At 42.9% G+C, this 12,441-nt stretch overlaps 1 protein-coding gene across 1 annotated transcript in view; it reads right to left on the bottom strand.

Annotated features, from left to right (window-relative positions):
• The window catches only part of LOC135873632 (macrophage mannose receptor 1-like), an 80,602-nt gene that overhangs the window by 45,739 nt on the left and 22,422 nt on the right, over positions 1–12,441 (bottom strand). The window contains exons 7-10 of the mRNA XM_065398273.1: positions 11,730–11,912; positions 8,994–9,151; positions 6,021–6,134; positions 4,807–4,922 (exon numbers count right to left, since the gene is read on the bottom strand). Coding sequence (XP_065254345.1) covers positions 4,807–4,922; positions 6,021–6,134; positions 8,994–9,151; positions 11,730–11,912 — 571 coding nt within the window. The remainder of the gene's footprint in view (positions 1–4,806; positions 4,923–6,020; positions 6,135–8,993; positions 9,152–11,729; positions 11,913–12,441) is intronic.

Here is a 12,441-nt window from a genome sequence, read left to right as displayed (position 1 = left end):
TATTGTTATTAGTTCCAAGACCAGATGAATTTGCTGTTAATTATTTGTATTACAGTTGTACCAGAAATGTGCTATGCACTCATACACAAATATAGGAAAATACAATCTATGCCACGTAGAGTTTGCATACAGATCTACTAAGACACTACAGAAACAAATATGAGAAATTCTAAAGGGCCCGTCGACCAAATATGAGTAAGTTCTGACTCCCCATAACCTACCCCTTCTGCGTTCCTCCAACATGTAATATTAGATATTGTGCATCATCTCCTCATGTAAAATACACTGTATTTGGTTGAACTGTGAAGGACTTTCAGATAGAAATCAACTCTGTTTGGTTAGTTTGCTCATGTTTTAGGATCCTCTTTATGGGGACTAGGAGCAATTTGATATCAAACAAACAAAAAAATGTTTTTGATGTAATGGGCATGGATGGGCTACGTTGTAAAGAAAATGATTCCACAGGAACGAATTGAGGGCAGTGTGGCAGGACCATTCACACAAAGGCCTGTACAAACCTTGCAGGTTTTTCCCGCAGAGCGGGAATAGGTTGAATTGATGGTCCTTAAATATGCTCTAGGAGAATATTGATTACTTTATTACCATTTCTGGGGTTGATACTAGCATAGCAGACACCTTGCCTTATTTTCAGATGCTCCAGTTTCAGAAGCTGGCACCAGGAGCCAGCCAAGAAGCTGAGTGGATGCTGCTAGCGCTATGGAACCTTGGGGTAGGATGGTTATCAGAGTAGTGTGGAGATCAGCTGGCTACGCTCATATGGCAGAGCTATGAGATAAGTTTTAATGAATTCATTCAATTACAGGAGTGGGAAGGCCAGTCAACAAATGGCCCAGATGATACTAAACTGTTCAAGGTAGTTAAGACCAAAGCAGACTGTGAAGAACTTCAAAAAGATCTCACAAAACTAATTGATTGGGCAACAAAATGGCAAATGAAATTTAATGTGGATAAATGTAAAGTAATGCACATGGGAAAAAATAACCCCAACTATACATACAATATGATGGGGGCTAATTTAGCTACAATGAATCAGGAAAAAGATCTTGGAGTCATCGTGGATAGTTCTCTAAAGACGTCCACGCAGTGTGCAGAGGCGGTCAAAAAAGAAAACAGGATGTTAGGGATCATTAAAAAGGGGATAGAAAATATGATGGAGAATATATTATTGCCCATATATAAATCGATGGTACGTCCACATCTTGAATACTGCGTACAGATGTGGTCTCCTCATCTCAAAAAAGATATACTGGAACTAGAAAAGGTTCAGAGAAGGGCAATTAAAATGATTAGGGGTTTGGAACGGGTCCCATATGAGGAGAGATTAAAGAGGCTAGGACTTTTCAGTTTGGAAAAGAGGAGACTAAGGGGGGATATGATAGAGGTATATAAAATCATGAGTGATGTGGAGAAAGTAGATAAGGAAAAGTTATTTACTTATTCCCATAATACAAGAACTAGGGGTCACCAAATGAAATTAATAGGCAGCAGGTTTAAAACTAATAAAAGGAAGTTCTTCTTCACACAGCGCACAATCAACTTGTGGAACTCCTTACCTGAGGAAGTTGTGAAGGCTAGGACTATAACAGCGTTTAAAAGAGAACTGGATAAATTCATGGAGGTTAAGTCCATTAATGGCTATTAGCCAGGATGGGTAAGGAATGGTGTCTCTAGCCTCTGTTTGTCAGAGGGTGGAGACGGATGGCAGGAGAGAGATCACTTGATCATTACCTGTTAGGTTCACTCCCTCTGGGGCACCTGGCATTGGCCACTGTCGGTAGACAGGATACTGAGCTAGATGGACCTTTGGACTGACCCAGTAGGGCCGTTCTTATGTTCTTATGTTCCATTACAGAGGAGCAGGTGCTTTGGTACATGGTGTCACTGGCAACCCATCAACCGGTGTCCTCAACAATCTTGAATAGCCTCCCAGCTGTTACGTTTGTCAGTGAACTAAATAATTATCCATATCCACGCAGCGGTTTTAACTCAAAGGTTTCTGGTGGGGTGGTTGCATTCCAATGGCCCCAGGGAGGAGTCCCGTAGTCCTGCCACAGTTAACATTCTCAGGGATCTAGGCAGTCTTGTTCAGAGCAGCATTCTTGATAGCAATTTTTTGTGCTTTCAGGATCAGCGAGCTAGTTCCTGGGTTCTGTAGGGGCTCTGCGGAGGGAACTTGGAACTGTGTGACATACACTGGCAGGGACAAGCAGGGATATTAAACTTGCAACAGTCAATGACTGATCAAGGAGGCTGGGGAGAATCTGTTATTGTCTGGGAAGCCTGGTTCTGCTCCATGGAATTTGGTTCCCACTCATCCAGAACCAGGGCCACAACAGCAGCAGTTCAGCTGTGTATGGGGGAAGAGGCAATTCGGACAATTGAGCACGGGCATTAGGAAGCTGTAGCGGGGGGGGTCATCTGCTCCTGCCTTAAAAGGCTTAAAACAGCCCGGGGAGAGGGCTGTGGCAGGGAAGAAAAAGCGGGGCTGATTGGGGAAAGCAGCCTCAGCTGGGGGCCACGCCCCAATCAGGCCGAGGCTGGTTTAATGAGAGCCCAGCTGGCCCTTATAAGAGGGGTAGGGCCAGAAGCCAGAGACAGACTCTCTCTAGCTTTAAGAGGGAGGGACCTGGCTGCAGGGAGCTGAGAAAAGGTACTTGGAGTGGAGCAGGGCTGGGGGAAGGCCAAGGGAGCTGGGGAGCTCTGGCCTGGAAACCCCCCAGGCTGCGGCCTAGTGGAAGGCCAATTAGGTACTGGGTTGCAGAGGGGCAGCCCATGGGTAGGCAGAGGCAGCAGGTCCAAACCCCCCTTGCCTATGATGAGTGGCTTTTACACTGCAGTCTGCCCCAGTGAGCGGGGGCTAGATGGTAACTGGCAATAGCCCATGACTGAGGCAAGGTGGGGATAGAGGGTTGGGGGTTCCCCTGGCTGGGGAGACCCTGAGACTGCGGGGGTATTGCCAGGGGGCAGCACCCCAAAGACAAGGGTCACCAGGTCCTGGGAGGGACACGGGGGCCTGCGGCAGTGGGACACCGGACTGTAGAGAGCACTCCGGAGGCTGGAAACGCTAATTCTCTGAGACGACCAGCAGAAGGCGCCGCAGCAGTGAGTCGCGCACCGCGACAGAAGCATACAAAACATGTGTGTGACCTCAGGTGGTGAGTCAGTATTAATGTGTTGTGATTTCATTCCAGATGTTGGAATACCAGTCAAGCGGATGGTAGTGTGGATCTGTGGGCACAGGATTGTTTTCTATATGCATAGGCAAATGTCCTAGTAGCCTTGAGAGTTCGCAACTGGGTCCCAGTGACGGGGTGAGCCTGAGTTGGCATAGGAGGAGGAGCATGTTATTGGACCAGCTGATGCCACTGCTGAACGTTGTGGGGACCCATCAGCAGTCAGCGATATAACAGTGGCACACCTTGGAAAACACTTTTGGGGATGTGTAAATGGGCTGAATTGATGCCCAAAAAGGGATTTGAGGCTGATCCTTCAATTTCTCCAGGAGAAAATAAAAAAATGTATGGTTGGACATACATTAACACATGGCTGGCAGAGAGTTGTGGAACACCACCTGGGTGGACAAGGCAAGGAGGATGTGAACAGGTTGGTGGCCAAATTCCTTGGGGTCATAAGAAGCTTGGCAATTTCACAACCTGGGGCACCAGAATTATTCAGGGAAGGTGGGGTTCCCCTGCCAGGCTTTGCTGCAGATTTGTTCTGGCTGATATAAAAGGGAGCATTAGGAGATGTCTGAGAACCCTACTGGGTTTGGGGGGAAGGCAGCCAAGCTAATTGCTGGCACCTCCTTGTGGCAGAAAGTATACAGTGACCAGATAAATGGCTTGGAAAAGGGCTTAAATGAATGGAACGGGGGAGGGGAAGGGTGGCTGGGGCTCCTATGATTGGTATGGCAGGGAGCCAACCCCTGTTTCTTGTAGCCCACCTTAACCCTCCTACAAGGCAGGGGGTGGATGGTAAGGTCCTGGCAATGAATTGGCTGGGGGACCTAGATGGAAAAAGAAGGGGAGCCCCCTGGGTAATTCCTGAATGAACATGGGGTTACCTGCACTATACACTTATCTGCCAGGTAGCCCCAAACATCTAATAATAAAGTTGTGGCCTGATTAAAAGCATATCAGGTGTCTCCTGTCCCTTTGGCATAGCCGGAAAATGCTCAGATGCCTTTTTTTTTTTTTTTTTTTTAAAGTCCAGCTCTACTCCAGAAAAAGTAACTAGGTAAAAATAGCCCTCTCTCACTCAGATCTGCTTCCTGTGTGGGATTCGGAGCCCTAGCTATTTATTTGGCAACAAAAATAGGGTGGGTTTTTTTGTTTTGTTTTTTTGCTTTTTACTCTTGTAAGCTCTGCAGAGCCAACACGACTCAGACAGAGCAAATGTAATTCTCCCATTTGTGTGTGTGTGCATCAGCAACAGAATTGTTTACTAATTTCCAGTCACTCACACCTGTGCAACCTCACTGACAGGAATAGGTTTGCACAGATGTAAGTGAGGGACTAATTTGCTCTGCAGACCCTATATAATGGTGAATTCAAATTTCATGGCAGTCACCCATCTCTACAGTGGGCTGACCCACACCCTTGGATTTGGGCACCCACCCACCTACACACACGTTTTGAGAGGTTCGATATCCCATTCTAATTTTCTGCCTCAAGCCCGTCTCTGACTTTGCTCAACATTGGGTATTTTATTTTGATGATCTAGACTATAAGGATTTTGAGCCTTCTAAGGTCCTGTAAGCTGCCAGAACAGCAGCCTTTTCCATACCTGTTTTCAACAGTAGCTAGGGAAGCCTGGTTCCTTCCACACGTTTGATTGGCTTCATAAAATGATGCAAATGTACTTGCAATCATGTAACAATGAAAGCCATGTCTTTTCCATCCCTGTCAAAATAAATATTAGGCAATCACACAAACTTGTTGGCAAATTGTGATGTAATACTCATTTCTATTCTGTTTTTAAAAAATTATATAGAATACAATGGTTACTGCTAAACCATGGGGCAACTAACAAACAATAAGAATGAAGGGGTCACAATGTGAACAACAAGCAGAGATGGAAAATAAGTTAGCAAAATATTTCCTTGAAATAAGTAGAACATGGGAGTGTTTATTCAGCAACGAAGTGCTGACTCCATTTTTCCTGTAGGGATATCTTTCTCGTAAAGGACGTTAAAAAAAACAAAAAAATCAAAACTGAGCCAGTGCCGAGCTTCGGGTTATCTTTTTTTTGTCTGCTTATCCAACAGTAAAACTGCCTCAGTTATATGTACAGACTGGACAAGCAAAGTGGAATATTCTATCAGAAATTTGGATCTAGTTCAACACAAAAGCATTGTGGGTCTTCAGAAGCACACAAGACCCAGAAAGATTTGGATGTTAAATGTATAATACACATATATAAAAGTATCAACTATAAAACATACATTAATGAAAAACGGTAGACTCATAAAGCTACTTTGACTATAACAAAACCAGATACTTACATCTCTGAGTCACATGTAGGCTACACAAAATTGTTGATAAATCTTTTATATCTCTTTATAACATACTGTTTCATGAAACAAAATGTCACATAGAATGAGTTTTTAAAAATGCTTCTGATAAGTCTGTGCTCGCCCCTTCTCCCCGGCCTCAGGGTAGCATCACTTCACCTCAATAAACTTCAAGTTCAATCCTGCAAGGAGAACTTGATTCCAGGGCAGGAAAGTAATAATCTGTTACAGGAACTAGAGGTTTGGGGTACTTAAAACAGAATTGTGAAGCATGGGCCAGAGGGCAGCTGGAAGCTAGATCTATTTACTCTTCCAGGTATGCCATATGTCCTACACATTATGAAGACCGTGGAGGCCAGATGCTCCAGTGAGGCCAATACAGAGCAATTTTTGGCTGTCCACCCTTATCCTCACAGTAATCTGGTTTGTATTTAATGTCTCAATTGTTCCATGCTTATTCAACTCACATGACTTATTTTGCACTTACTCTTTGACAGCCTGGATCAATGATCTCCTCTTCTCCACTAGCTTCTGCCAAAGGTTTCCTTTTACAGATGTATGCAAGTTTCTTTTCACAAGCATGATCTGCCCAATATCCATCCTGAAAATCGCATAAGGAGAGAAATTTATCAATCAAGTGGGCCTTATAGTCTTTCAACAATTTTTCATTAGTTCTTTAATATTATTAATGTTCATGGATATTTATTTTTGTAGTGCTATGAAAGGGGAAAACGTAGATCTGTGATTTATTTTAACTTATTCCATCTACAGTATAAGTAAATGAATCTTGGGTAGCCAGTTTTGACCTACTGAATTTAATGTAGCAAGGAGTCCGATGGCACCTTAAAGACTAATAGATTAATTTGGACATAAGCTTGAAGAAGTGAGGTTTTTTACCCACGAAAGCTTATGCCCAAATTAATCTGTTCGTCTTTAAGGTGCCACCGGACTCCTTGCTGTTTTTGTGGCTATAGAGTAACACAGCTACCCCCTGATACTTGAATTTAATGTAGGTAATTACATGACCAACCCTTTTTAACATGGTCCTTTTGGGGGGGGGGGTGCGTGCGGAAAAATGTCAAGAAATAAAAGTATTCATTCCAATGCTATTTTATTTATATAAATATATATATATATTTATTTCATTCATGTTAAATACTTTGGATGAGATGTACCCATTGCATACATTATTTACACGCACACCCACTACACACCTCTGTCTCATTTAGAAACATCTGTCAGCGATAGTGTTGACCAAATATGAATTGTATAAACAAAATCCTTTTTGCTAATTTATGAACTTTAGAGTTGGGTTTTACCTTAACAGCCTTTTTTAAATATAGGAGATTCATAAGCAAACATTCAAATATTAATTCCCTAAGCAACAGAGGTGATCCTACAGCTGCCAGTATGACAGTGCTTAGGTATGTAGTGCAAATTGAAGGTGTCTTCCAAATGCATACAAGCTGGATATTTGAGTTACATCTCTCGCCCTCCAAACAGCAGCCTTTTTCTCCCATGTCTTTCACAGAAGCACCATTTTAACAAGTATTACTTCTGATAGTGAATTTCCTGCATAAGGCATGGTGATTGGCTGACACTAACAATGGGTGTCCTACCAGATTATACCAATTGCTAAATGCATGCTATATCTCATTAAATGTAGATGTACAGAAATCATAAGCCCCTGGAATAGATAACTTATCAAACAAGTGCTGACAAACTATGCTATAGTATTGTATATCCTATTGTTAGAATTAGTTTCCAACTTCCTCTTATCCATTATCCCCGAAGGTTACTAACTTTCTGCGAAGCTTATTGAGATCAGCCATATAAATATGAATGGATATGGGAAAATATTACAACAGACAACACTACGATGAAGATTAAAAAAAAGCTCCTATTGAAATGTTGGGGCTCTGCCATGAAATGTGTTTGTCTCATTAAACTACATCCATTTTCAGGATGTAGGCTGATGTGACAGGATAAAAAAAAAAGTACAGTATTCCTCTGCCAATGCTGTCAGTGGCAAATATGAAAATACATACATAATTTCATTTGTTTGTTTCCCCAGAGACAGACATAAAAACCCATAAAAAGTGACATAAGAGATTTTTAAGGTATAAATGTATTCCAATATTAAGATCCTCTAGCTCAAGACCTGCCAAGACTAGAAGCAAGTGCTGAGATTTTTTTCATATTTCTTTAGTCCTAGGCCTAAATGGTCTGCCATATATAAGCCTTGTGCGGCTTTCAGGACAGCTGGAAAGATTATTTGTATTGTATATTTATTCCTCCTCTTTCACCTTTGAGACATTTTGTAAAATGAAAAGGAGGTTTGCATAGACTCTGTTTGTCAGAGGGTGGAGACGGATGGTAGGAGAGAGATCACTTGATCATTAGATCACTAGATCACTGTTAGGTTCACTCCCTCTGGGACACCTGGCATTGGTCACTGTCGGTAGACAGGATACTGGGCTGGATGGACCTTTGGTCTGACCCAGTATGGCCATTCTTATGTAGGTTTTGCTATTGAAAACTATGTTTGCCTTGATAAATAGGTGAACCTGCAGTGGGTGGTAAGTACAAATCTTTCACACCATCACAGATCTGGCAAAAAAAAATTTTTGCTGGTGTCATATAGCTGTACCCTGCATGACTATCTCTTACCAGACTCTCTTATCTAAACTCTTTCTATTTGCTTATCATATTTGTCACTGCAGAAGCTGTACCTCATTTTTCTGGGAGTAGTGCTAACAGGTAGCCCTTATCAAAGCAGCCTGACAATAGTTCTCTGCAATGGTTTGTCTTAATGCACTGAATAATCCCTTTTCTTGCATATATAAATGAACAGGGCACACCCAACAAAGAATTTATAATACATTCATGCAATATATCTAGCCCACATAAGCCCAAGGTCTGGGATCCAAATGTTTTTCCAGAAAGTCAGGCTCTTTTATTAAAAGGATTTCTTCTTAATATATTTTCTTAGTGAAGTTTATAAATCTGTGCAATTTGTTAAGTTATACAGCCTCTGCCCAGCCAAAGCAGAAAAATTTCCAAGTCTTAAACAAATTTCTTTATTTTTTCCATTCTCCTGGAAGCCACAGTCACACATGTTCATGTGTCTCATGGAATAGGTAGGCGTATTCTTCTGAAACCCAAATTCATGGGAGACCTACAGAGTAGTAGACTCAGAGTGCTTCATAGCAACACAAGGAGTTAACCTTTGAGAAAAGTCATTGTATGGCCTCTCTTGCCCATTTATTATGAAACTAATGAAAACAACTTCATAGCACATGTAAACACTGACTAGATACCCACAAAAGTAACTCTAAAAACCTTTGGAGCAACAAAAGTTACTTCATATAATATTACCCCCAATTCCTACGCTCTTGGATAGAAAAATGGATAAAAAGAAAAACAGGCTCACATGAGACAGATAACTGGATTACTTTACCTGTCCTTTCATGACAACACAATCTTCTTGCCTGTTGTTCGCATGGGTTGGTTCGCCACGTAGCCACTTGGTGTATGTCACAGGAGTCCCATCACTCCATTCAAAATACATCTGAACCTTATTGTCATTCAGTCCAATCCACAGCTCATCTGTTGGCTCTAAAAATCAAATTAGGAGATTTGCTAATAATCATTTTACACAGTATGAACTTTCAGTTCCATTCTAGAGTGAAGAATTTATACTCAGGAAGTTTAAGAAACAGCTTATGGAAGTAAGTCTCTGCTTCATAAAACATGCTGACTGTTCTTCACACGTCTAATGTTATCAGGAAGGGTCATCCCCCAAACTGGGGAGATAACCTGACTACAATAGCTAGGTCTCAGATTTCCTCCAAAATGCTAATTTATCTAAACTGGATTATCATTAAAAACAGAATTATTTTTAGCTCCGCTTTCCAGGTTCAGATTTCTTGTAAATTGCTGCAACCTAAATAGCCTTTCATGAATTTCTAAAAATGGCCCTTTTTAAAAAAAAAAAGTATGTACTTTCCTTATGTTGCTACTCTTCAGTACAAACAATGAGCAAAGCAGAATTGTCCTCATTCTTATTGTTTAAAAAAATTATGCATTATCTTGTAGAGTTGACAATCAAAATACTTGTCACTTTTCCCAACATACTGCAGGTCATTCCTGTTCTTGAGAATACTTTATTCCTACCCCAACTAAAATGTGCAGTAGGAGCTGTTTGGATTTCCCCCTCTTCACATCCCTCCACACCAAGCAAAACTATTTGTCTTCATTTCTCAAGTCATTCACATCTTATCCAGACCCTATCCATCGTCTCTTGTGTAGTACAGATCCATTGACCCCCCCGTCTTCACTCCAACAATCATGCCAGTCTATCAGCTATCAGTCCATTTTCCCCACAAATACCTTAATACTTTCCCCCATGCTCCCCTTTGTGTGGGGAACAGCTGTAAAAATCCACAAAGCCACCATATTATTCTCCTCCAGATCTCTCCTATAACTCAACCATGATGCCTACAAAATACATGACAATGGCTCGACGTCTGATGTGCTGTGTGACCACTGCTTAGTACACTAATCATAAATTTCTCACTGTTATCTTGTGCTCCCCCTGTCTGTTGTATCCACTTGTTGTGACCTGTCATATACATAGACTGCGCTTTAAGGCTTATGACTCTCATGGAGACAAAAAAAACCCACTTCCACAAGAGTCGTAAGCCTTAAAAGCACAGAGGCTCCAGCACTGTATTGGCAGTATAAACACATTACAGTGCAGAAAGCAATCAATTGGTCTCCGGAAGTGTCTCATAATCCCTCAAGTGGCCTTTGCTCATTGTTTTGCACTCGGCTGCCCTGGAGACATGCGCCCCTCCCCTTTCAAAGCTGTTTCTGACAGCCCTTGCATGCTGTGCTGATCTGCTCTGGGACACAAAGCAAACCATTAATGTGGAATGCTCATGCTCGTGCTGATGAACACAGAGGCAGGCATACCATGTATGTATGTATGCGAGAGAGCGAGAGAGCGAGAGAGAGAGAGAGAGAGAGATTGCTGTGCAGAGAGCTCGGGATGGAGGCGGGGGGGCTGATGTCTGAGTTTCCCCCTTCCCCTGCCTCAGGACTGGTTGCTTCCTGCAGCTGTCTGAACTTACAAGACTGCATGCTGACACACTCTCTGTCCCACAAAACACACCGTCTCCTCCCCCACCCATACACTCCCTGTCACAGACTCTGCCCTCCTCCCCCCACTTTGCAGCTGGCAATGTAGTAGGATGCCCATGGAACAATGGGATTGGGAAATCTGCATCATGTGACGTTGTGCCTGCCCCATGAGGCATTGCAAACCCTTCCCAAAGCACCCTGCGGCCCATTGCACAGTGGGATAGCTACCACAATGCACTGCTCTCTTTGCCATTGCAAGAGCTGCTAAAGGTGGCAGGCCAGCTGTTTGGGGAGGCTTAGCCTCCCATGGCCTCTTATGACAATCACCCAACGGTCACTGTATCCCTTCCCTATGGATTACCTGCGCTGGACACCCGCCCCACACTTACATAATCAGTTGCAACTCTCGTCCCTGCTCACCATAACAAAGCCCTCCCTGAACCCGCTGTGGGGAAGGTGAACAAAACCTCACTCCACCTACACCAAATTGGAGGTGAGGGAAAAATTCCTTCCCAGCCCCCTTAGAAAGGATGTTGTGCATGGGCGCCCACAGCAGGTCCCGACCAAACCTGGTATTTTGCAACCTACAAGGGGAGTAATGGTGGGTGCTGCTCTGCTTTGTGCAAGGAAAAGGGGATTCTCCCATTGGGCTAGTCCCTTTTCAACTCCCCAGCCCTTTGGGCTGCTGGGGGATGAGTCAGCGTCGCCACCTCTTTTGCTGCAGCCTCTGAACCTCTTTCCCACCCCTGCCCATAAAGTGCTATTCCCTCTCCCCCAGCAAGCAGGACAATGTCCTCCCCACCCTGCATAAGGTGTGGTGCCATCATTCTTTGGCAACACGGCATCAGACACGTGGAAAGTTCCACCATTCTGAAAGATTCTACTGGTTTTGTTAGATTTCCCCCTTTTAAAGATAAGGAATCTCTCTGGTACAAGTTGATTCTTTCAAGCTTTTGGAACTTCTGAAGTGCACCCAGTGTACTTGGGTCATTACTAGAAGATTGTTCATTTTTCAATATACATATTGATAGGACCCTGTAGAAATACTCACTGTACCCAAGCTGCGAGACAATAAAGCTGTACTCTTCAACGTTGTGGATACTGGCCAGATCGCCATCCTCCTTTCTACATGAAGTTAAGGCATCTTTCCATATTTTGGTGTCTCTTTGCATTATGTAACAATGACCTGCATATGACATCCATTGAGCAGGGCATTTAATAGGCACATTAGTCTCTGAAGGAAAAATGACAATGAAAGATTTCAGACCAGTACAAAAAAAGGAAAAGAAAATTACATAAACAACCACCATCTTTCCTTTTGTCCTTTATGAAGAGTAGCAGGTCTGTCTGGTATTGCATGCTGAATTCACCATAGAAAAATAAAGCACATTCAAGTAAGACTAAAAGCATTTAGCATGTGAAGATAAATAAAAAATACATCAAAAAATGTTAAAAGATTGCTAAGGTAGCAAAGACAAACACTGAAAAGTTAGGCAATGACGGAATTAAGGTGTCTGTGCCACCTTAATTCAGCCCCCTTGTGCCTATGCATTATAATACAAACTTTAATAATCTGACTCCTCAGTCCTCTTCCTCTACCATTTCTCATCCCTCTGCATTCAGATCAGAATTCCTCCTTCAGCTCCATGTCTGGACACCAGCAGGGGCAGCACTGTCAGCACAGGGCAGACAGTCTCCCTTCCCTGAGCCTGTGCCCAGCGCCACAGCAGCCCCAGGTAGCCAGGAAGAGCAATAGTCATCAA

The sequence above is a fragment of the Emys orbicularis genome, chromosome 2 (assembly GCF_028017835.1).
Source record: "Emys orbicularis isolate rEmyOrb1 chromosome 2, rEmyOrb1.hap1, whole genome shotgun sequence".
NCBI lineage: Eukaryota > Metazoa > Chordata > Testudines > Emydidae > Emys > Emys orbicularis.
This window is presented reverse-complemented; position numbering and strand designations above follow the sequence as displayed.